This window comes from Aquarana catesbeiana, linkage group LG06 (genome assembly GCF_042186555.1).
Source record: "Aquarana catesbeiana isolate 2022-GZ linkage group LG06, ASM4218655v1, whole genome shotgun sequence".
In the NCBI taxonomy this organism is placed as follows: domain Eukaryota; kingdom Metazoa; phylum Chordata; class Amphibia; order Anura; family Ranidae; genus Aquarana; species Aquarana catesbeiana.
The window spans coordinates 385,897,269-385,923,951 of record NC_133329.1 but is presented as its reverse complement, the minus strand read 5'-3'; the positions used below and the strand labels follow the sequence as shown (position 1 = coordinate 385,923,951).

General features: G+C 45.2%; 1 protein-coding gene across 3 annotated transcripts in view; it reads left to right on the top strand.

Moving 5' to 3' along the window:
* Positions 1 to 26,683, top strand: part of ZRANB3 (zinc finger RANBP2-type containing 3) — a 471,114-nt gene that overhangs the window by 353,725 nt on the left and 90,706 nt on the right. For 2 of the 3 annotated variants that reach the window (XM_073634288.1, XM_073634289.1), the window contains 2 exons: positions 14,695 to 14,904; positions 25,374 to 25,465. In XM_073634288.1, the coding sequence (XP_073490389.1) occupies positions 14,695 to 14,904; positions 25,374 to 25,465 (302 nt within the window). The remainder of the gene's footprint in view (positions 1 to 14,694; positions 14,905 to 25,373; positions 25,466 to 26,683) is intronic. The other variant, XM_073634290.1, reaches the window with a different exon arrangement.

Genomic DNA, 26,683 nt, shown 5'->3' with positions numbered 1-26,683 from the left:
GTAAAATGGCGTCCTTGACTTTTAGGGGGGATATCTGAATGATGCCTGCAGCTAAATGTATCATTCAGATATCATACTTTGCACCTAGCGATTCTGTGCACGATAAGAATGATCATAGTGGCAGTTCCCCAGCTTGATCATTCTTATAGGTGACGGGAGGGGATGTCCCCCCCCTCCCGCCACCATCCGGTGCTTCTCTGGGCTCTCCCGTGCCATCGGGGGGCCCGGAGAAAGAATCGTCCGGCGCCGAAGGAGGACGATAGAGATGACTGGTGACCAGATGGTGACCATCTCTATGACCGTCGGTACCCGAAAATTAACCCGGAATAGACAAAGGCATGATGAGCTAGTATGCATAGCATACTAGCTCATTATGAATTACTTACCTGAGATCGAAGCGACCCTCGTTAACGTCCTTCGTCGTCGCCATGATACCTGAAGTGACTTCCGGGTATCGCTTTTCCGGTGCTGTGAGTGGCCGAAGCAGCGATGACGTCACTCCGGCGCATGTGAGCAGGAGCCGTCGGTGACGGCATGCCTGCCTTCACTAATGGCATGCTCAGTGCACCTACGCCGTAGGCATCGGTACAGCCTTTTTTGCAAATATCTCCTAAACCGTGTAGGTTAAGGAGATATTGCAAGCACCTACAGGTAAGCCTTAATCTAGGCTTACCTGTAGGTGAAAGTTGTCCCAAAGGGTTTACAACCACTTTAAGGCCTCATGTACACTACTGCTGGTAAACGGATGTTTAGAGCAGTTGAGCATTTTTTTTCTGCCCTTGAACTCATCCAATGTTATCTTCTCAGTACACGTACACGGGTTCGTTTATCGTCATTTCTAGGCAGTTGTGTTTAGAGGCTTTTTTTGGAGCCCAAAAAAATGCGTTCGGAAGCTGTGTTTAGAGGCATTTCAAATGCCAAATGCGGCTAAACGCGGTAATTTGCGTTTAGCCGCGTTTAGTTTACAGGCGTTTTTCATTTTTGGCTATTTAAAAAAAAAAAAACTTTTTTCCAAACGCGGCTAAACGGACCTTTACTCCAGTTTCTAGCTGTCAAGTTAAATCGTTCAGGAGAGGTTGAACAATGTCCCGTGTACAATGAAGCCTTATAGGGCGTACACACGGTCGGACTTTGTTCGGACATTCCGACAACAAAATCCTAGGATTTTTTCCGACGGATGTTGGCTCAAACTTGTCTTGCGTACACATGATCACACAAAGTTGTCGGAAAATCCGATCGTTCTGAACGCGATGACGTAAAACACGTACGTCGGGACTATAAACGGGGCAGTGACCAATAGCTTTCATCTCTTTATTTATTCTGAGCATGCGTGGCACTTTGTCCGTCGGATTTGTGTACACATGATCGGAATTTCCGACAACGGATTTTGTTGTCGGAAAATTTTATAGCCTGCTCTCAAACTTTGTGTGTCGGAAAATCCGATGGAAAATGTGTGATGGAGCCCACACACGGTCGGAATTTCCGACATCAAGGTCCTATCACACATTTTCCGTTGGAAAATCCGACCGTGTGTACGGGGCATTAGTGTTTCAGGGCTGAGCAATGTTGTTAATAAACATTGGCGGCTGCTTTATTTTTTATTTTTTGACAGCTCCAATTACTGGACTTCTTTAACACTGGGGAGACCCACTGACAGCTCAAAGAACCGAGCCTGAAAGTATCGGTTTCAGGTATCGGTGCATTTACATGAGTACCGATACTTCTGCAAATACTCGGTACCGCTACTAGTATCGGTGCAACCCTAACAAATACCAGTTGGACTCTGGAATAGTTGTGTGGCATTTATTATTTTTTCTGCAGTCCTTTTTATGAAGACCCCCGTAGATACTTCTTTACTTATCATCTAACTTTCGAACCCGAACCACAAAGGTGCACGCTATGCAGTGAGATCCACCTCTCTTCACCAATGTTTGCAATGGCTGTATAACAGTCGGTAATTTGTATAAAATATTGAAAAACAGCCTCCTCATACAGAAGCTTGACATTCAAGCCCTTCTACAGAAGCTGCCTAACATGTTTCAGTCCTTTTGTTGACATTTATGTCGGCTTTGGGCATTGCAGCAGTTGTTTTCTCGGCTCCGCGCTTTCCAAAGGCATTTTTTTTTTCTGCAAACCACCATTTAGCTTTGACGGCAAATTTTTTTTCCCCCTGGTATTTAGGGGATTAATTCCACCAATAAGAGACCCGGTAAGCGACACAATTAGATGCTACAGCGGTGGGTAATTTGTATACAACCTTCTAAATGTTATAATACGCTTAACAGCAAATTTCACCGCATAGCCTCAGCGTCTAAAAGAGGCAAATGAGGTTATGCAGATTTGAAAAGTCAGCTTGGGGGGGGGGGGACCCGAGATCCCACCTGAGCATCAATCTGTGAACGCGTCTCCTCACAAAGTGAAAGGTGCCAATTTCTGTCAAGAACGTATGTTGAGAACTGCGATGGCATGGCATTATGCTGGCACAAATGGACATTTCTGATTAATGTCAGCAGGATGCGAATTCAATGGGCAGGAGCGGAGGTCCTGTTGCCATGGCAGCAAATAAGCCTAACATTCATTGCCCTGCTGTTTTCTTTCACTCGTCTGGAGATTTATGATGAAAAGGGCAATGAAATTATAGATTTTTAGTTCTTTCACTGACTAATGACGCTGCGTTTGCATTACATTGTAACTAGCTGCAGTTTGCCAGATCCTGCGAGGTAAAGTTTGACGCATTCCAGGAAAGTTTCTTTAAAGTCGGCGTCGCGGGATAAGATCTGTTGGTTCCCAATTACATAAAAAAAAATTATTATACCTATAGTCAGGGATTAGCAAATGTTGTCCGTATACAAAAGTCCTCCTGTGTATTCTTCTTGAATCTTGGTGTGCTTTGTGTATTTCTTCCAGATCCAGAGTGAGACTTTTCCTTCCTGTTATAAAGACCTCTCACTGCTGCTCTCTCTCCTTGTACAGGGTGACTGGTCTTGTCTCCACCCCCTCCTGTAGTTTTCTGCAAGTAGAGTGTTGTGGGTGGAGCTTGCTGGGTCCCTCCCACAGCTCTGCTAGCTGCACAAGCTATGTACGTGACAGTGATGATGTCATTGCTACTATTTCAAGGTTACAGTCGTAATAATTTATTGTTTTTGAGGAATATACTTAAACGATTTCTAAAAGTAAAAAAAAAACATGTTATACTTACCTGCTCTGTGCAGTTGGTTTTGCACAGAGTGGCCCCCAGTCCTCCTCTTCAGGGGTCCCACCAGTGGCGCTCCTGGCTCCTTCTCTTTTCAAGTGCCCTGTCGGAGAAGGGCTCTTTCTCAGGGGAACCCGTGCGGGCGCGCTCCCGTGTCCTGCTGTTGCGTCTATTGACACAGACAGCAGGACTCAGCCCTGCCCCCGACTCCCGCATCATTAGATTTGATTGACAGCAATGGGAGCCAATGCCTTTGCTGCTATCAATCTTTCCAATCAGGACACTAGACACCAGTTGGTGTGCTCGTTCCCGGCGTGGGAAAGACAGGGTTCAGGTAAGGAAAAGGGGGGCTCTGGGGGGCTGCTACACTAAAGGAGGTTTTTAACCTTAATGCATTAGGGTGAAAAGCCTTGAGGGTTTACAACCCCTTTAAATGTTTTTGTGCCTGGGGTTCAGCAATAATCCTACAACCTATTTGCTGTAGTTTCTTTATTATAGTTTCTTTATTATAGTTTCTTTATTATAGTTTCTTTATTATAGTTTTTTATTATAGTTTCTTTATTATAATTTCTTTATTATAGTTTCTTTTTTGTAGTTATTTACCTATACCTTCTTCCTTTATATTTCTGCAAAGTTCGCCACACTGTGTTTTTCTTGCCCCACCTTTTTTTTTTTTTTTTTTTTTTTTCACAGTAGATCAGTGCTTCATAACCTCCAACAGGTCATAATTTCAGGATCTCCTTCACCTTGCACAGTTGCTTTAAAGAAGAAGTACAGGCAAAGCTTGTTTGGCTGTACTTCTCATGTAGATCTCAGGAGTGCAGGCTGTTCTGCACTCCTGTGACCCGTTTTCAAGCTGGACTAGGCTTGGGAAAGATTGTGACCATATTTTTGGGATCCGCCCACACGCCTGGACCGACACCCGGTTCAGCCTCTAAGCGAACCGCTGTGAGCCTAAGCCTCCCACTCCCTCCACAGCCCAGCACTCCAGTGAGTGCTGGATTGGCAGAGCAGAGAGCTGTGACTGACAGTCACTAGATCTCTGAGAACTGAGCGATCAGCGGTGGTCGCTCGGTTCTCAGCCTTAGAGCCGGTAGAGGACAGATGCAGCATCCACCTAGGTAAGTTGGATTGCAGATAGAAAACAATTTTAAAAGATGGATCTCAGACTACTGTTATTTTTTTTTTGGGGGGGGGGGGGGACCAACTTGTCTAGTGTAGACGGGGTACCTCCACAACTTTGGTAATTAGTTCAAAAAGATTAGGAACAGAAACGGGAAAAGGGCAAGTGGTTAAATGGAGGACCAAACCAATGGTATTCATATGCCAAATAAACTTTATTGGAACAAAAAAAATAAAGATAGAAAAAAGTTGGATTGTACAATAAAACAAATTCCCATACTTCCCTTTTAAAGTGCAGGTGCTGTCTATTTAGCCCACTGTAGGTGGTGCTCGACTGCAGCGGCATTGCAGTTGGAGGTGAAGTCAAGAGGAAGATGGTTCCTTTATGGTTTCTCTTTTCGGGCACAGACCAGCCAGGCTGCATTCCTCCCCTTCATGGCAGACACTTTCGGCGCATCGGAGACCTTCTCCACTGCACATCGTATTCCTGGTCGGGCACCTGCCTGCTTGGTTTGTTGTGAATTTTTGAACTTGATCATTAATACAAGTTCTATTCTCTGCAAGTGTTTACTGGCGTTGCACCTCCCCACAAGCCTAACTATGCTTAAAAACTTTCCCTTCCCCCATCCCCCTACATATCCTGCCTAGTTGTCTATTTTTTATCCGGTCTGGTCATGTGATCCTGCAGCTCCAGCTCTTCTGTGTCAGTGGGCTGCTGCTGCAGGGGAGAGGAGGGAGCACCGGCAACAGCTGTACCATGGAAGCCTATGGGTGACATCACGGCTCCCGCACCTCAGAGCCATTGTTGAGTGCACCCTTATACAGAGCTGAAAAGATCAAATGACTGGATGAGAGCCTACCTATCTACCTGTCTACCCTGTATAAAAAAAAAAAAAAAAATCTGTGTGCTTACCTATTTTTATTCCAGTTCAGTCATATGATCCTGTAGCTCTGGCCTTTTTGTGTCAAAGAGCGGCTGCTGCAGGGAAGATGAGGAAACGTTGACATCGGCTGGGCCATGGGATCTTATGGGTGACGTCACGGCTCCCAGAACTCACAGCCAGTGTCAAGCTCTCCCTTACACAGAGCTGCAGGATCACATGACTGGAGCAGTCTAAAAATGGCTAAATACACAGGTCTTAGGATAGGTAGGAGGAGGGGGTAAGGAAATCTTTTTAAGAATAAGTATAGTTAGGCTTTTTCTTACATTTTATCCACTTGCTGACTGCCCTATAGCAGTTTTACTGCTGCAGGGCGGCAGCTGTGCACTGGATCACGTATATATATGTAATCCTGCATTTCCGCCAGCAGGGGGCACGCCGCTTCTGCTGTGAATATTCACAGTAGAAGCCGATTTGCGGATGTCGGGCACTCGATACCAGGCAGAGACTCAGAACGGAGCTCTGCCTATGTAAACAAGGCAGAATTCTATTCTGACAGGGGGGAAGGGATGGATTCTGTGTTCTTGCAAAGCTGCGACTCAAATCCAGCTCTTCCGCTAGTAAAAGTAGCACACATAGTAAACACAAACACTGGCTAGGCACACAGTTAACCTTTTGATCACCCTAGATTTTTAACCCCTTCCCAGCCAATGCCATTAGTACAGTGACAGTGCATATTTTTAGCACTGATCACTGTATTAGTGTCACTGGTTCCCACAAAGTGTCAGTTAGTATCTGGTTGTCGGATGCAATATCGCAATCCCTCTTCAATGTCAATGGCTTGGTATTTATGACGGCTATTTTTATCTAAGGGGAAATTCCACAAACACTACCCTTTTGGGTAGTTGAGGAAAGGGGTTGGGAAACACCCCTCCCCAGTACTCGAGTCCTCTGTCCTGATACAAAGAGGAGTGGATGTCAGTCTGGAGGAATGGGCATTCCTAGGAAGTATCAGTTTGCATGCAGGGTGCCCTAACTAATGCACACATGTGATACTGAGCTTCTATAATTTAAAGAACTGATATCCAAAAAAAAAAAAAGAAAGGGGATGCCGGAGATAGTATAGTTGAAGAGATATGGGCTAGATAATGATAGGCGTCCTCCAGCCAGGAAATGAGGCGGCTGTTTCTGACTTGCTGCAGCTTCTAATGCACATCGTGAGAAGCTCACAGTGTGCGGAGAGATCAGAGTAATTAATTTCAGTCCAGGAGAGGAGCCGATACAACTGTGCAAGACTGAAGGGAAGGCTGGAGGTCAGATTCAAAGTGACCTTGTCAGTAAATTCAGAAGAACACCCTGCAGACACCTTGAATGATTTTCTCTCTGTCCACACTGACTAGACACTGCTATTGTAAAAATAAATCATCAGCTGAAGTCTAAAGCAGAAACTGAGTGTACATATCCTGGTCCTCCAGAGCGTTCATTGGCTCCTCTCAATGGATCTTTGCATTGCTACTAGACATTGGAGATGGACGCTCCCGGAAAGTGTCAGTTTGCAGAGTGTAGCTGCAAAGAAGACGATGTCCTTTTACTCTCATTGGAGACTGCAGAGATGTATTCAATGTAATGGTGTCCACAGAACATTCTGTTATTTCAAATATTACTAAACCCAGGACTCTGCATTCACTATATCTGGTTTTCCACAGTACACAGAACATGGAAATGCAATTATTTTAGTAAATATAAACTGCTAAATACCTTTTCTCATCAGCGGTATATAGCAGTCTTGTGACTTCTATCAGTGTCTGGTTAAAGCTTGTAGGAGTGTACATTCCCCTCTGACTGTCCTATGAGGCTGCATGACACCTGACTCTCTGGACAGTGCTGATTGGCCCTGTGCTGATCACATGCACCCTCCCGAGGGGGAAAAAAAAACTCTCTAGCATTACACACCCAACTGAGCATGTGTAGAGTGCCCCCAAGCGTGCTGACCCCCCCGCCTTCTCTCTCTACCCTCAGCCTCCCTTGCGGCGCCTTCGGTCCCCCTCCCCCCTTTGCCTCTTCCTCTGCCACTGTCATCAGTGAACAGCGGGGAGTGAGAACCAGCACAGCTCAGGACGGAGGGCGGGGGGAGGAGCTGGCCAAGTTAACCTGCAGGTGATTGGTTGCTAGGTCCTAAGCAACCAATCACCATCTTGTTAATATAAAAAGCCACTCTGCCAGCTCCTGCTCCCGCCCCCTTTCCAGAACTGTGCTGCCTCTCAGTCTCCTGTGTGCACAGGTAGGATGCAATGGGAAGGAAGGTGAGGGGGGAGAGGACACTACTGTGCTTGTGTATGTGGTGGGAGGGGGTTGTGGTGGTGTGAGGGGGGCAGTGGACACTGCTATGGACAGGGCCACCCCCATAGCAGTTCCCACCGTTATAGCGCGGTCCTCTACCTCCCTTCACATCCCCCCCTCCCCCCAAATCCCTGCATTCTGAGCGCAACACACTCCTCATCACTGCATTCTGAGCGCAACACACTCCTGATCCCTGCATTCTGAGCGCAACCCACTCCTGATCCCTGCATTCTGAGCGCAACGCACTCCAGATCCATGCATTCTGAGCGCAACACACTTCTGATCCCTGCATTCTGAGCGCAATGCACTCCTGATCCCTGCATTCTGAGCGCAACACACTCCTGGATCCCTGCATTCTGAGCGCAACAAGCTCCTGATCCCTGTATTCTGAGCGCAACGAGCTCCTAAACCCTGCATTCTGAGCGCAACGCGCTCCTGATCCCTGCATTCTGAGCGCAACGCGCTCCTGATCCCTGTATTCTGAGCGCAACGTGCTCCTGATCCCTGCATTCTGAGCGCAACGCGCTCCTGATCCCTGCATTCTGAGCGCAATGCGCTCCTGATCCCTGCATTCTGAGCGCAACGCACTCCTGATCCCTGCATTCTGAGCGCAACGCGCTCCTGATCCCTGCATTCTGAGCGCAACGCGCTCCTGATCCCTGCATTCTGAGCACATCACACTTCTGATCCCTGCATTCTGAGTGCAACACGCACTCCTGACCCCTGCATTCTGAGCGCAACGCTCTCCTGAACCCTGCATTCTGAGCGCAACACGCTCCTGACCACTGCATTCTAAGCGCAACTAGCTCCTGACCCCTGCATTCTGAGCGCAACTAGCTCCTGACCCCTGCATTCTGAGCGCAACGCACTCCTGACCCCTGCATTCTGAGCGCAACGCACTCCTGACCCCTGCATTCTGAGCGCAACGCTCTCCTGAACCCTGCATTCTGAGCGCAACACGCTCCTGACCACTGCATTCTAAGCGCAACTAGCTCCTGACCCCTGCATTCTGAGCGCAACTAGCTCCTGACCCCTGCATTCTGAGCGCAACTAGCTCCTGACCCCTGCATTCTGAGCGCAACGCACTCCTGACCCCTGCATTCTGAGCGCAACGCACTCCTGATCCCTGCATTCTGAGCGCAACGCACTCCTGATCCCTGTATTCTGAGCGCAATGCGCTCCTGATCCCTGCATTCTGAGCGCAACGCACTCCTGATCCCTGCATTCTGAGCGCAACGCGCTCCTGATCCCTGCATTCTGAGCGCAACGCGCTCCTGATCCCTGCATTCTGAGCACATCACACTTCTGATCCCTGCATTCTGAGTGCAACACGCACTCCTGACCCCTGCATTCTGAGCGCAACGCTCTCCTGAACCCTGCATTCTGAGCGCAACACGCTCCTGACCACTGCATTCTAAGCGCAACTAGCTCCTGACCCCTGCATTCTGAGCGCAACTAGCTCCTGACCCCTGCATTCTGAGTGCAACGCGCTCCTGATCCCTGCATTCTGAGTGCAACGCGCTCCTGATCCCTGCATTCTGAGCACATCACACTTCTGATCCCTGCATTCTGAGTGCAACACGCACTCCTGACCCCTGCATTCTGAGCGCAACGCTCTCCTGAACCCTGCATTCTGAGCGCAACACGCTCCTGACCACTGCATTCTAAGCGCAACTAGCTCCTGACCCCTGCATTCTGAGCGCAACTAGCTCCTGACCCCTGCATTCTGAGCGCAACGCACTCCTGACCCCTGCATTCTGAGCGCAACGCACTCCTGACCCCTGCATTCTGAGCGCAACGCACTCCTGACCCCTGCATTCTGAGCGCAACGCGCTCCTGATCCCTGCATTCTGAGCACATCACACTTCTGATCCCTGCATTCTGAGTGCAACACGCACTCCTGACCCCTGCATTCTGAGCGCAACGCTCTCCTGAACCCTGCATTCTGAGCGCAACGCACTCCTGACCCCTGCATTCTGAGCGCAACGCACTCCTGACCCCTGCATTCTGAGCGCAACACGCTTCTGAACCCTGCATTCTGAGCGCAACGCATTCCCAAACCCTGCGCTCTCTTTAATCCTTTTTTTTGTGTCCACTGCATTTGCCATTTACATTTGGGGTTAAAAATGTATCATCACATGCAGTACATCACAAAGGCAGTGCGTTTTTAACACACATCGTATTCTAGTGTGAACCCTAACCCAGAACCCTAACAACAGGACACTGTGCCTGGTGATCTTTGACTTCATCAGTGTTGTTCAAGTAGATCTCCATCTCTCTAAGGTTGCCTACCCCTGCTTTACTGCATATACAGACTGATTTTACTGTTGTGGGTTTAGTAACACTTTAACTCTGACATGAATCCAGACACTGACAGAGCGGGAACTCGGTTCTTTCATCCAATTTCTGAATGGCGGAAAGTCAAAGCATTTTTTGCAAGCGATAAAACCATGTCAATAAAAGCAACTCTGCCCAAAATGTGTTACCTCTGTTGGGATGTAGGCTTGTAGGGCAGAAAATGAAACCAAACCTTACCCTACTCTGACTGTAATGGAGGATCAGCTTTGGGCTGAGTGAGGCTTTAAAGCGGAACTCAATTGTATCTGAGCACCACAAACCGAGAACGCTGTTTAATCTGTGCTGTAACACCGATAACCAGCACAGTGCACAGAGCCAATTGGAGTGGCTCTGTGCATTTTGTTCAATGTGACAAATCTGACAGCACTCCCGTTTTCTCACAGCTGAGGAAAGGGAGGAAGGTGGAATTCATGAATGAGGTGTAGGAAGCTGAAGATTTGATTAAATTAATTCATTTGATTGTGGAATCATTTTTTTAACCCTTTCACACACCTCTCCACTCCTATACATCTTATTCCAAACCTGCTTCTATGTGACCTGTATACATTAACCCCTCACCTCCCTTATCTTATTTATTTAACCCCTTCATCTCCATTATCCTACTGTATGTGACCTGTACTTTAACCCCCTCACTACTTCTTCCCTCTGTGTCTGACCTGTACATTATTGATGGGCTATATCTAGTGCAGTATTACCAAGCTTCCAACTCTCTCAATACCAGCATGTTTCTTAATTTCCAAAAGGACATTGACTTGGGGTGTCCAGTTTCCAAAAGGGGACATTTGGGGGTGTTTTTACTTTCCTGTCGTAAGTTTTGTAACAGAAAGTAAGGGAAATTAGTTTTATTAGTTTTTTGGTCTTTTTTCCTTAACAAAAAATAAATGTATATCTATACAGTGCCTTGAAAAAGTATTCACACCCCTTGACATTTTCTACATACAACGCAAATGTATTTTATTGGGATTTTATGTGATGGACCAACACAAAGTGGCACATAATTGTGAAGTGGAAGGAAAATAATACATGCTTTTCCAAATTTTTTACAAATATGTGAAAAGTGTGCTATGCATTTGTATTCAGTCCCCTTTACTCTAATACCCCTAACTAAAATCTAGTGGAACCAACAACCTTCAAGTCCCCTAATTAGTAAATAGAGTCCACCTGTGTGTAATTTAATCTCAATATAAATACAGCTGTTCTGTGAAGCCCTCAGGGGTTTGTTAGAGAGCCTTAGTGAACAAAGAGCATCATGAAGGCCAAGCAACACACCAGACAGGTCAGGGATAAAGTTGTGGAAAAGTTTAAAGCAGGGTTAGGTTATAAAAAATATTCCAAGCTTTGAACATCTCACGGAGCTCTGTTCAATCCATCATCTGAAAATGGAAAGAGTATGGCACAACTGCAAACCTACCAAGACATGGCCGTCCACCTAAACTGACAGGCCGGGCAAGGAGAGCATTCATCAGAGAAGCAGCCAAGAGGTCCATGGTAACTCTGGAGGAGCTGCAGAGATCCACAGCTCAGGTGGGAGAATCTGTCCACAGGACAACTATTAGTTGTGCACTCCACAAATCTGATCTTTATGGAAGACTGGAAAAAAGAAAGCCATTGTTGAAAGAAAGCCATAAGAAGTCCGTTTGCAGTTTGTGAGAAGCCATGTGGGGGACACAGCAAACATGTGGAAGAAGGTGCTCTCAGATGAGACCAAAATTTAACTTTTTGGCCTAAAAGCAAAACGCTATGTGTGGCGGAAAACTAACACTGCACATCACTCATAACACACCATCCCCACTGTAAAACATGGTGGTGGCAACATCATGTTGTGGGGATGCTTTTCTTTAGCAGGGACAGGGAAGCTGATCAGAGTTGATGGGAAGATGGATGGAGCCAAATACAGGGCAATCTTAGAAGAAAACCTGTTAGTCTGCAAAAGACTTGAGACTGGGGCGGAGGTTCACCTTCCAGCAGGACAACAACCCTAAACATACAGCCAGAGCTACAATGGAATGGTTTAGATGAAAGCATATTCATGTGTTAGAATGGCCCAGTCAAAGTCCAGACTTAAATCCAATTTAGATTCTGTGGCAAGACTTGAAAATTGCTGTTCATAGACGCTCTCCAACCAATATGACAGAGCTTGAGCTATTTTGCAAAGAAGAATGGACAAAAATGTCACTCTCTAGATGTGCAAAGCTGGTAGAGACATACCCAAAAAAACTTGCAGCTGTAATTGCAGTGAAAGGTGGTTCTGCAAAGTATTGACTCAGGGGTACTCAGAGAATACTTTTTCAAGGCACTGTATACTTGCTGTATTACCAAAAGTATTGGGACGATTGCCTTTACACACACATGAACTTTAATGGCATCCCATTCTTAGTCGGTAGGGTTCAATATTGAGTTGCCCACCCTTTGCAGCTATAACAGCTTCAACTCTTTTGGGAAGGCTGTCCACAAGGTTTAGGAGTGTGTCTATGGGAATGTTTGACCATTCTTCCAGAAGTGCACTGATTTTGGCCGAGAAGGCTTGGCTCGCAGTCTCCGCCCAAATTCACCCCAAAGGTGTTCTATTGGGTTGAGGCCAGGCAAGTTCCTCCACCCGATACTCGCTCATGCATGTCTTTATGGACCTGTAAAGCATTGCAGTCTTGATCAGCAGATTGCTGGTGCCATGCAGGTCTCCTGCAGATCTGTCAGTGTATTGGCTTGCTCGTACCTCGTATGAGGAAGCTGACACATTATGACAGGAAGACTCGATGAACTACCAAATCACTCACAGTGCCACGGTAGCTCATTGAAAACTACATGACAACAGCCGCAAAAGCTGCCGAACCTTGTAGTTTTCCATTCACGGGACACTGTAAGTGAGTGACGGGGCCAGGCAGGCACAGCAGGAATTGGGAAGATGCGGGGGCCAGTCCATTCGTAACATGTTACTTGTTCCACCCTGAATATGGATGTAACATGTAAACGTTATGAAAGGTGAACTTATCCTTTTAAAGTGTATTTTTTTTCCCAAAAAATTGCATTTGAAAAATTGCTGTGTAAATACCGTGCTACATAAAAAATTGCAACAGCCACCATTTTATTCTCTAGGGTCTTTGCTGGCGCTGGGGAGCTACAGTTAAATGAGGGAACCATAAATGTCAACATGTACTGTGACATACTGAAGCAGAGCATGATCCCCTCCCTTCGGAGACTGGGCTGCAGGGCAGTATTCCAACATAACGACCCCAAACACCCCTCCAAGATGACCACTGCCTTGGTAAAGAAGCTGAGGGTAAAGGTGATGGACTGGCCAAGCATGTCTCCAGACCTAAACCCTATTGAGCATCTGTGGGGCATCCTCAAAAGGAAGGTGGAGGAGTGCAAGGTCTCTAACATCCACCAACTACGTGATGTCATCATGGAGGAGTGGAAGAGGACTCCAGTGACAACCTGTGAAGCTCTGGTGACCTCCATGCCCAAGAGGGTTAAGGCAGTGCTGGAAAATAATGGTGGCCACACAAAATATTGACACTTTGGGCCCAATTTGGACATTTTCACTTAGGGGTGTTCTCACTTTTGTTGCCAGCGGTTTAGACATTAATGGCTGTGTGTTGAGTTCTTTTGAGGGGACAGAAAATTTACACTGTTATACAAGCTGTACACTCACTACTTTACATTGTAGCAAAGTGTAATTTCTTCAGTGTTGTCACATGAAAAGATAGAATAAAATATTTACAAAAATGTGAGGGGTGCACTCACTTCTGTGTGATACTGTGTGTCTGTGTATATTTAGATAAAATAAAAAAGGTAAAAAAATGATGATGATGATTCATGTGGGTACAGTGTTGCATGATAGAGTAATTGTCAGTAAAACTATCACAGCACTGAAAAGTGGCCTGGTATGGAAGGGGTATTACTGGTACCCAAGTGGTTAAGGGTTACTGAACTGCAACAAAGAAAAACCAGATCTCCTGCCCTTCACTGGTCTGTGTGTTATTTCTCTGTAAACCACAGTTGTGGGTGGACAGAAACACAAATCCTTCAGCAGGTAGAATAACTCCGGTGTATGTGTTTCATTGGTGCCTTTAGCAGTTTGATTGGAATATCGCTTTAATATGTGCTGTTTCATATGTGGAAATTAAAATGAAAAAAAAAAAAAAATACAGCAGAGTGGCCTAGTGGTTAGCACTTCTGCCTTGCAGCACTGGGATCCTCCGTTCAAATCCTGACCAAAACAGTAACTGCATTGAGTTTGCTTGTGCCTGTGTGAGTTTCCTCCAAAGACCTGTTGGTAGGTTAACTGTCTTCTTTGTGTGTGTCTGGATGTGAGATAGGATATTAGATTGTACGCTCCTTGAAGGCAGGGACTGGTGTAAATGTACAATATGTAAAGTGCTGTAAAAATAGATGTAAAAACAAAAATTAAAAATACACTTTTCCATTTTTTAAGGCCTATTGGTGCTTCACAACCCCTAAAGAAAAATCTCAATCAACTTTTGTTTTTTTTTTCTTGCCCATTTGTGACAATAGAAAAACTTGTCAATTTATTGTAACATAAAATCAAAACAAAAGCACCGCACATCTGAGACACAAAGAAAGCCTAGGTCCGTATATTGCTAAAACCAGAAAAGCCGCCCTGCCGTGTAAGTAATGTGTACTGTGTACATAGGTAGCGGCCCGGTCACGGAGGGCCACTCAGGTGTTCAGGAGCCACGCTGCAGCTATCACATCCCTTAATGCGTTTTTTCAGCAGGACCCTAATACGTTGCTTTGCAGAAGACTGACAGCTTATTGTTTCCTTTTACCCAACGACAGGCTCCAAAAATGAGGCAGCCGTTGTTCCCGGCATTGAGGAGGAGAAGGAAAATCAAATCCGGAGTGATGGGGATAATGAGCCTGTCGACTGTGCTCAGCGGGAGTCGCCCCCCGCTCAGCCGAGCGACTTACAAGGGGATCGTTTACCAAACATTCAAAACAAGAACTTGGAAGGCCACCCCGGGGAGAACTCAACAGCCACTGAACCAGGTAATGTTCATCGAACGCTCCCCTCCATGACCAGCGCCGCTGACTGTTTAATCGACACAGAGACTTGCTATTGGATGAAGAGGGAGTTGGCTCAGGCTGGGGAGTTAGTTTTCAATGTTCTTCTGTTTGTTTAATTAACCTTTTTATAATGTCTTTTTATCACCACTTGGCGCCTGGGTTTTTTTTTTTTTTGCATCAGGTAAGCCATTCCAGGATGACTCTAGACTTTATTATTGTGCCAGGAGAGGTTCAGCTAATCCAGTCCTTGGACTAAGCGGGAGTATTGCGGCTGTTTATGGACCTACTCTATATAGCGGTGGATTTATTTCTTAACTCTTGTTAGTCCTGGCAATTCCTGTTGCTGCTTCTTTCCTGCGGCTTTGTCTATCTATATTCTGATAGTATTGCCTCAGTCTTCTCTCTGCGCTCTCATCACTTTCTCTATAAGCTCTATTCTGTCGCCCGCTGTGGTCTTCATGTCTCCATTCACTTTGTTGAGTTCCTACTGTGTTTCAATGTTACTGCTTTTCCAGTGTGTTGCCATATTGTTCATGGTGTAGTCTTAGGAGCCTCTCTTTCCAAACACTTCCATGTTTAGCTTTTGTGTAGCAAGGTCCCGGGTCCCCTTTGGTCTAATGAAAAAACCTCCAGAGTTAGGGACTGCTGTCATCCTGTGGAGAGCAGGTTACAAGGCATGGTGTGTGTAATTCATGGGCGCCAGACACTTCTTGAATGCAAAGAGGTTTATTTTCTCTTGAACAGAACTGTTGGAGAGAGGGTTTAGGGCCAGGACACCCTTAAGTAGTTGCAATGGTAATTAGCAGGCTCTGAGTCTTCTATAGGAAGACAGCCATGCAGGGAAAGGCACCCAGCAAGACACCATGTCTGCATATATAGGATTGCTGTCTCCTATGGCAACAGTCTTATAACAGTTTCTAACACAAGTTGTAATGAACTTCTGTACTTCCTCTACAATTACTTCTTGTAGATCTTCACTCCACCGAGCTCCCAGTCTCTCTCACTCGATTTCCTGATCCACCACCACTGGATCTCCTGAACGCTTCCAACCTTCTCACTGAGTATCTTCCCCATCACCCCCGCTTCCTTGCTGGGTCCCTAGCTTGGCACTCACAGATACTCCTCAAGCTTCACCCCGCTGGCCTGCTCGGTCCCTGGCCTGGCACACAAGGCTGCTCTTCAAGTGTCACCTTGGCTGGCTGGTGAGAATACTGCTCCGGTACTTGGTTCAGCTACTCGCTGTGGTCCCTGGTAATAAGATGATTGGTCCCTTAGTGGTGACAACTTCCCCTCTACCTCCGACCACGACAGGTTCTCCGGCCGGCAGAACCGTTACTTATGGTTACACTGCAAGCCCGGAGTCCCAACCCTGCGCTGCTCTCTCTTGCTTATGGATAGGCCCTTAAACAGCCAAGCAGCCAGATGTCCCCGGGATTGCCTCAGGCACTGGCCTAGCAGCCCAGGGCAGCACAACACACGTCCTTCCAGACAGCTGTCCAGGTGGCACAGAACCCAGATCACCTGACCTCACCCAAATAAATGGACTCTCCCAGCAGGCCAAGGGACCCAAGAAGATCCCTGCCCATTGGCTGAGATACCCCATCTATTCCTAATCTGTCCTTGCAATGCCCTTGTCTTAACTAATGCCACCAGATACCCGGCCATCTAATGACAGAAAGGAGAAGTGCAGCAATTCCAGAATTGGGGTGGGATCAATTGATCTCCTATCAGTTGGCCAAGGCAACTATACCTGTCAGATAAATTTACTAGCAACCCTGCCTAAACATCAGGGTGCTACATTTGTAAAAGTCTTTCAAGGAAGGACAGTACTTGTTCCTGTAAACAGGATGGTAACCGCTCACCTACGTGGTTTTTACTTCACCCTGACTTCCCAATACTCAGCAGTCCTTCCAGGGGCACAATTAGGAGACTTCAAGTGTTATACTTGAACAGGAATGGCCTGGACAAGGATGTTTGGGGCAGGATCACCAGGTTTTTTTTTTTTTTTTTTTATAAAAGCTGCAGATTTAAAAAGATTGAATATGACTTTTATGAATAAAAGGATTGTGTTAAAGCTTATCTACAATTTGAGTGATTTGGTTTACATAACCTATAGGGCTTGTTTACACTTGTGTTGATTAGTAACATGCATTAACCACCTCAATGTCAGGCACTTTCACCCCCTTCCTGCCCAGGCCATTTTTCACATTTTTCAACTTTCAGCTCTGTTGCACTTTGAATGACAATTGCGCGGTCATGCAACACTAGGAAATTTTTATCATTTTCTTCACACAAATAGAGCTTTCTTTTGGCGGTATTTAATCACTGCTGGGTTGTTTATTTTTTGCTAAAAAAAAAAAAGAAGAAAAAGAACTGATAAGTTTGAAAAAATAAAAATGTTTCTTAGTTTGTAAAGAAGTAATTTTTCTCCTTCACCGATGGGCGCTGATGAGGCTGCACTGATGGGCGCTGATGAGGTTGCACTGATGGGCGCTGATGGGGTTGTGCTGATGGGGTTGCACTGATGGGCACTGATGAGGAGGCACTGATGGGCGCTGATGAGGTTGCACTGATGGGCACTGATGGGGTTGTGCTGATGGGGTTGCACTGATGGGCACTGATGAGGAGGCACTGATGAGGAGGCACTGATAGGCGGCACTGGTGGGCACTGATAGGCGGCACTGGTGGGCACTGATAGGCGGCACTGGTGGGCACTGATAGGCGGCACTGGTGGGCACTGATAGGCGGCACTGGTGGGCACTCAGAGGCGGCACTGATAGGAGGCATTGATGGGCAGCACTGATGACCAGGCACTGAAAGGCAGCACAGACTGACATCATTAATGGGCACTGATTGTTGTCACTGATGGGCACCAATTGGTGACACTGATGGGCACCGATTGGTTGCACTGATGGGCACCGATTGGTTGCACTGATGGGCACCGATTGTTGCACTGATGGGCACTGATTAGTGGCGCTGGGGGGCTTTACTGTATTCAATGCCCTGATTACCTGTCCGGGAGTCCCTTGCGAGGAGTTGCTGCTGATCGGCTCTCCTTGCCACACACTGTCAATGTGAGGCGATGAGAGCCAATTACCAGTACTTCCGCATTTACATGTGACCGGCTGTGATTGGACACAGCCGATCACATGGTTAAAGAGCCATGTCATCGGCTCTTTTCAGAGATCAGGGTCGTGTTGTGGCCTAGTATCACGGCTTGACCACGATCGATCGCCACGCTGCATGCCCGTTTTGGGGCGACGTCATATGACATCCACCCAGAACGAGAGCCGCACTGCTCCTTCATTTGATGGTGGGCAGGCTGCAAGTGGTTAAACTATAATGCCGCGTACACACGGGCGGACTTTTCGACCGGACTGGTCCGACAGACTTTCCAGCGGACTTTCGACGGATTTTCGACTGACTTTCTAACTAACGGACTTGCCTACACACGATCACACCAAAGTCAGACGGATTCGTACATGATGACGTACACCGGACTAAAATAAGGACGTTGATAGCAAGTAGCCAATAGCTGCCCTAGCGTCGGTTTTTGTCTGTCGGACTAGCATACAGACGAGCGGATTTCTGGGTCCAGCGGAGTTATGACGTAAAGATTTGAAGCCTGTTCCAAATCTAAAGTCCGTCAGATTTGCGACTGGAAAAGTCAGCTGAAGGTCCGGTGAAGCCCACACATGAACGGATTGTCCGCCAGATTTTGTCCGTCGGCGTCCGTCAGACCAGTCCGGTCGAAAAGTCCGACCTTGTGTATGCCCTATAACGTGCATTTTTTATGTGTTTTTGATTCTTTTAAAAAGCTTAAAGAGATTGTAACCCTAAAAAAAACAAAAAACAGACCCTGTTTCTTTAAAGCGGTGGTCTCCAAACTGCGGCCCTTTGCTTGGCTGTATTCTACCCTTGGGACAATATTCCTCCCACTGATACCAACAATGAGGCATAATTCTTGCTACTACTGTCAATGATTAGGACACTATTTCTCCCAATGAAATTAATGATGGAGCACTATTATTCCCACAGACACAAATGATGGGGCACTATTCCTCACACTGACCGTAACGAAAGGGGCAGTATTCTATAAAATTACATCAACAACAGGGTGCTATTGCTCTCCCTAATACCAAAGATGTGTTGTTTACTTTCACCGATACCAGGACAGTTTTTACTCCCAATGGTCCCCCTAGGTGTGCTGACCACGATGATCATGGCTGCTGATCCATGATACCGTGGTCACTTTACATGCCTCCATCATCCCACAGCTCTCCCCCCTCTGCCTGTCAGCTCCTGTGTGTGAGACGATCTCCAAACCTGCTCCTCCCCTCCTGCCTCTATTCCGACTGGCAGTAAAGTCAGTGCTCACAACTACTGCATGCCCCTCTGTTATAGTACAATCTACCACACAGTGTATGTATTTTTTCTAAATTCCTCTGCTAAGTACCTTTTTCACATCACCCAGCTGATGTCAAAAGGAGATCTGAGCCCCTCCCTTTGTAGTCCTTAGATCGGGAAAGGAGAGCCACGGGCGGTCACGTGACGGCACATCTGGGATGTGAAAGCAGGTATTTAGCAGGAGAATTGAAAAAAAAAACCAAAAAGCACATACGCTGTGTGTTTTAACAGAGGGGCTTGCAAAAGTTGTGAGCACTGACTTTACAGCGACTTTAAGGCCTTGTTTAGAATTGCAGTTTTTTTTGGGGGGGGGGGGGATTTGCAGTTGAGCAGCATTTTTGCTGCCCTTAAAATGGTTGTAAACCCTTAATATACTCATTGAAGGGACTATGCTTGGTTTATACAGAGATGAAACCAATCCTCTTACATAAGTTGTACCTGTTTATCTGTAATTCTCTCTTCTCTACATCCATTCAAAGTGCTGAATTTATAAGCTTGTCTGAGAGTTCAGGAAAAAGGGGGCAGGGAGTTGAAATTACACTCTGCAGAGCTCAGTGAGGAGAGCTCTGAGAGCTGATTGGAGAGAAGGGACACCCCCCCCCCCTTCACACAGCACACAGGAGCAGAGTTGAGGCTGTCAATCAGCTGGAGGTCCCACACCATCACCTTTTTTCTCTTGGTGTCAGGAAAACCTGTCAGAAGTAATTCATCCTGATAGCAGAGGAATGGGGCAGCAGACAGAAATGACGCTTAGGGGTTAAAATGACACACACACACACACACACACACACACACACACACACACACACACACACACACACACACACACACACACACACACACACACACACACACACACACACACACACACACACACACACACACACACACAGAACTGAGGCTGTCAATCGCAGGCTGTGTGCTGGAGCTCCCTTCCCTGCCACCATTCTTTTGGTTTCAGGAAAAATTGTCAGAATTGATTCATGCAAATAGCAGAGGAACAAAGCAGCAGAAACTTGCCAAATGCCCTGTGGCCTGTTTCACATGGGCCTCAGCTTGTATAATTGTTAACACAAGCTTTTATAAAGCATTTGCAGAGCTTTCAGCAAGCTTTGTTGAAGCTTTTAATGTACCATTTAGCTCCAGTTTGTAAATGTTGAATACAGATCCCTTATGGGGGTGTTGATTGCCACTTTAAACAAGCTACTAGCAGGCTATTGAAGCCTGTTGAAAGCCTTCTGAAGCCTGCTAGCAGCTTTTTAAAAGTGACAATCAGCATTCTCACAAAGATCTACATATAACATTTCCAAACAGAAGCTGAAAGGCGCTTTAAGACTTAGAGAAAGCTGCTCAAAGCTTGCCGAAAGTTTAATAAAAGCTTGCTTTTCACACTGCTCTAAGGATATTTGTTTAGTTCCCCTTTTTCTTTGACTTAAAAAAAAAAAAAAAAGAATTTGCCAGGGCTTCAGTTTGTGTGTGCGGGTGTGGTCTAAAGGTTCAGTGGTCTCTCTGCAGAGGTCCAACACACCCCTTGTTGAGTCAGACCTATAGCCCCGTAAAACTTATTGTCCTTCATGATTTAAGTACAGTAGCTCTGACTTGACAGGGGGTGTTGAACCTCTGCAAAGAGACCACTGTTTCCACACAAGGGCCATCTGCAACATACCGGCTTGGAATACGTTTTTCTAATTAAACTGTGGCTGCTTTATGAAGAAAATGAACTGTAAGACTTTTGCACACTTTTTGTTGATGGACCTGAAATGATTTTAGCTAATTTAAACTTCGAGTTTATTTGGGCTTTAAAGCTTATGTATGAATTTTATAGAATCATTACATTGGTTCACCTTGAACCATTGTAAGTTTGCATAGCTCATAACTGAGTGATCCCTGTGGAAGCAGCGGTCATCTGGGTCCTGTGCCAAGCGGTTGCCCTTCTGCATAGAACCCCCATAGTAGGTCGCTCGCAGGGCACTGACAACATTCACAAATTGTCTTATAATTTTTTTTTTCAATCAATACAAGGCCTTCTCTGACTGGACAAGGTGAATATGATGGCACCACCCTTTCCACCGTGTCCAATCGGAGAACGCACTGAACTTTGAAAGCCGCTGCTGTTGCTCTAGTAGCGGCGACTACTGCAGTGATTTGTAACTTCTACAGGGATTGCTCAAATATGAGATACACATGCTCACTTTGGTCCAAGCTGGACCAATTTAACTATGCAAAAAAAGTTCATATTTAAAGTGGTTGTAAACCCTTGCAAATACCCAGTGAAGTGACTGGCCTCAGGTGATGCACAGAAATGAAACCAATCCTCCTACACAAGTTGTACCTGTTTATCTGCAGTCTTCTCTTCTCTACATCTGTTCAAAGTCCAGAATTTTTATAAAGCTTGCTGAGCAGTCAGGAAAAAGGGGGGGGGGGAGCTGAAATTACTCTCTGCAGAGCTCAGTGATCAGATCTCTGAGAGCTGATTGGAGGACAGCCATGTGGGGGACACAGGAAACATGTGGAACAAGGGGCTCTGGTCAGATGAGACCAAAATTGAACTTTTTGGCCTAAAAAGAAAAAAAAACGCTATGTGTGGTGGAAAACTAACACTGCACATTACCCTGAACACACCATCCCCACTGTGGAACATGGTGGTGGCAGCATTATGTTGTGGGGATGCTTTTCTTCAACAGGGTCAGAGTTGATGGGAAGATGGATGGAGCCAAATACAGGGCAATCTTAGAAGAAAACCTGTTAGAGTCTTCAAAAGACTTGAGACTGGGGTGGAGGTTCACCTTCCAGGAGGACAACGACCCTAAACATACAGCCAGAGCTACAATGGAATGGTTTAGATCAAAGCATATTCATGTGTTAGAATGGCCCAGTCAAAGTCCAGACCTAAATCCAATTGAGAATCTGTGGCAAGACTTGAAAATTGCTGTTCACAGACTCTCTCCATCCAATCTAAAAGAGCTTGAGCTATTTTGTAAAGAAGAATGGGCAAAAATGTCCCTCTCTAGATGTGCAAAGCTGGTAGAGACATCCCCAAAAAGACTTGCAGATGTAATTGCAGTGAAAGGGGGTTCTACAAAGTATTGACTCAGGGGGGTCTGAATACAAATGTACCCCATACTTTTCACATATTTATTTGTAAAAACTTTTGAAAACCGTTTATCATTTTTCTCCCACTTCACAATTATGTGCCACTTTGAGCCCTTTCACACTGCCAGCGCCCGGGTGTCAGCGGTAATGCGCCGCTAGTTTTATGTACTTTTTTAATACGTAAGTTTTAAATACTTTTGTTTTTTGCTGCTTTTTTCGGGCGCTAGCGGGGCGCTTTTAACCCCCACTAGCGGCCGAATAAAGGGTTAAAAGTGGCGCTGCTGAGGTGCTGTGCAGGCGCTTCAGCGGCCCTGCCCATTGATCTCAATGAACAGGGGCACTTTAGGAGTGGTGTATTCACTGCTCCTAAAGCACCTCAAAGAAGCTGCTTGCAGGACTTTTTTTGACGTCCTGCCAGCTGTCCAGCAAGAAAAACACCTCCAGTGTGAAAGGGTTCTTTGTGTTGGTCTAACACACAAAATCCTAATAAAATACATTTACGTTTTTGGTTGTAACATAACAAAAGGTGGAAAATTTCAAGGGGTTTGAATACTTTTTCAAGGCACTGTATGTTTCTTTTTTTTTTCTTTTTGATCCCAATACTGTCTCCTTGTTCTACCTATTTCACTTTTTTATGGCTTTCTTACCCTCTCATATCCTTATTCTCTCCTCCTTTTTTTTCCTCTTTACATCCACTCCACCTGAGTATTTTATCTCCTTTGCCCACTTTTCCCCAACCACTTTTACATTTATAATATGTTCCTTGTTTTTTTTTTCTTCCTGATCCCAATAATCTTTCCTTGTTCTACCTATTTCACTTTCTTTATGGATTTCTTAATATCTCATATGTCATTCTCTCCTACTTCTTTCTCTCCTTTACGGAGCATTGCATCTTCTGTCCCCCCATTTTTTTTTGTTTCTTTTGCTTTTCCCCAACCACTTTTGCTTTTTTTATATGTTCCTTCTTTTTTCTTCCTGATCCCAATAATTTTTCTTTCTTCTACTTGTTTCACTCTCTTTATGGCACTTTCACCATCTCATATCTCATTCATTCTCTCCTACTTCCTTCTATCTTCTTTAGATCTATCTGACCATTTCATCTCCTTATCCCTGTCACTTTCCTTCAACCCTTAAGCATTTACTATGTGGTCCTTCTTTTGTCGTCTTGATCCCAATAGTGTTTCCTTGTTCTACCTATTTAATTTTCTTTATGACTCTCTTATCATCTCATATCTTATTCTCTACTCCATTTTTTTTTCCTATTTACTTCCACCTGAGCATTTCATCTCCCATTCCCTTTTTTTTTCCCCCTCTTGGTTTTCCCCAACCACTTTTGCATTTTTTATATGTTTTTTCTTTTTCTTCTTGATCCCAGTAATCTTTCCTTGTTCTTCTTGTTTCGCTCTTTATGTCTCTGTTGACAGTTCATCTCATTCTTTCCTAATTCTTTCTCTCTTCTTTACACCTCTCTCTTTCCATCTCACTTTTCCCCAACCCTTTGGAATTTACTGTATGTTCCTTCTTTTTTTTCCTTGATCCCAATAGTCTCTCCTTGTTCTACCTATTTCACATTCTTTATGGCTTTCTTACAATCTCATACTCTCAACTCTTTACATCCACTTGAGCATTTTATCTTCTGTCCCCCTTTTTTCCCTCACAACCACTTTTACATTTATTCTATGTTCCTTCTTTTCTCTTCCTGATCCCAATAATCTTTCCTTGTTCAATTTGTTTCACTCTCTTTTTTACCCTCTCATATCCTTATTCTCTCCTCCTCTTTTTTCCTCTTTACATCCACTGCACCTGAGCATTTTACCTCCTTTGCCCACTTTTCCCCAACCACTTTTACATTTATAATATGTTCCTTCTTTTTTTTCTTCCTGATCCCAATAATCTTTCCTTGTTTTACCTCTTTCACTTTCTTTATGGATTTGTTAACATCTCATACGTCATTCTCTCCTTCTTTCTCTCCTCTTTACATCCATCGGAGCATTTCATCTTCTGTCCCCCCATTTTTTTTGTTTCTTTTGCTTTTCCCCAACCACTTTTGCTTTTTTTATATGTTCCTTCTTTTTTCTTCCTGATCCCAATAATCTTTCTTTCTGTCACTTTCCTGCAACCCTTTAGCATTTACTGTGTGGTCCTTCTTTTGTCGTCTTGATCCCAATAGTGTTTCCTTGTTCTACCTATTTAATTTTCTTTATGGCTCTCTTATCATCTCATATCTTATTCTCTACTCCATTTTTTCCCTCTTTACTTCCACCTGAATATTCCATCTCCCTTTCCCTTTTTTTTTTCCCCCTCTTGGTTTTCCCCAACCACTTTTGCATTTTTTATGTTTCTTCTTTTTCTTCCTGATCCCAGTAATCTTTCCTTGTTCTTCTTGTTTCGCTCTTTATGGCTCTGTTGACAGTTATCTCATTCTTTCCTACTTCTTTCTCTCTTCTTTTTCCCTGTCACTTTTCCCCAATCCTTTGGAATTTACTGTATGTTCCCTTTTTTTTCTTCTTGATCCCAATAGTCTCTCCTTGTTCTACCTATTTCACTTTCTTACAATCTCATACTCTCTCCTCTTTACATCCACCTGAGCATTTTATCTTCTGTTCCCCTTTTTTCCCTCCTGCTTTTCTCCAACCACTTTTTCGTTTATTCTATGTTCCTTCTTTTCTCTTCCTGATCCCAATAATTTTTCCTTGTTCAATTTGTTTCACTCTCTTTATGGCTCTCTCATATCTCATTCTCTCCTACTTTTTTTTTTTTTTTTTTACCTCCTTTACACCCACCTGAGCATTTCACCTCCTTTCCCCTCTCCTTCCTCTCTTCCCCCAAAGACTCTCCTCACCTCACTCATATATCTCCTATTAAACTCTTCTTTTCCCTGGTGGCTGCCTGCCTTATAAACAACATCCCAAATACATACTCACTGTCCTACATATTGTGCTTCATTGCAGAGCATTGTCACAGCTCCACTGCCTTCCCAGCGTATGATGGATTAATGTTCTGTGCCAGTAGGCACACGGACCGCATCTATTTATATAGCAAGGTATGTACACATGGAAGAGGCTTGCAGATTAGAAGGAAATAAAATAAGACGTCCATGGGAGAGCTGCTTATTGTCTCACTGATATTTGAGCAGCTCCGGTGCCAGCTGGGATTGCAGTTTATTGAATTAAAAAGCCATATTGTCTTCTCTGCCAGAGAGGAGATTAACGGCAAGCTCTCAGCGGTCTGTCCGCAACACTTTGATTGCGAGCTCTCAATTCTACCCAGACCCTCCGAACACATCTGGGGCTCCGCATTCACTCTCTGTAACCTTATATCAACCCCGGGCAGCGTTTCATGAGGGGGGGGCGATGTTTCTAAATAAAGCTTGCTTATACTTGTACATACTGGGGTGGAGAAAATAAATCTCTCTGTATTGCTGATAGCTACTGGTCAGGCTATTGCTTTCAATCCCGTTTTTCAGTATAACAGTGATATCTTTAATTTGATTTCTTGCTCAAGAATGGCTAAATTTAAGGGCAGCATATGTTAAATCACTGTTGCCTGTTTTGCTACACTCCACCCAAATTGACTCCCTGTTTTGCATGGAGCTTTCTCTCCTGTTGAGTGTTAGCCAATGATCAGGAACCTGGCAATACGATTATTGCACATCCTGGCATGGATTTTAAATAAAAACGAAAAAGAACTCCTTTAAAGTGAGGTTCTAGTGAAATAACACCTCCCTTCCAGTCTATACTGCTTTATGGATTTTAAAAGTAACCCTGGAGTTCTTAAAGTGGAACTCCAGTCATAACTAACACTAAATCCTACTCCCATTCTAACCCTGTAGGTATACTTATCTATGCTTAAGCCACTCTGATCCCAGGCTGAGCTGTCAGCGGTGGCAGGAGAGGCAGCCGACAACAGATGCACCATAATAAGTCTATGGGTAATGTCATCTCCTAGGCATTTTCCAGCACACTGAAGCCACCGCTGGAGACCAGACCAGAGTGGCTTCAAAATAGGTTGGCATAGCGATCTTTTCTTTACAGGTTTAGATAGAATAGTCTTAGAATGGCGTGGGAGTAGGTTTAGAATTAGTTATTAGGTTATGACTGGAATGCCACTTTGGCTGTTCTTTATAAAAAATTCTCATAGGACTGCCCTGGCAGATGGTCCCTCTCCAAGATACCTAGGCATAGGTCACATGATCCTAGCTGACGTGTGTAGAGGTTTGTGAGACTGGCTCTGCTTGAACTCTGACCCTTATCTTCAAAGC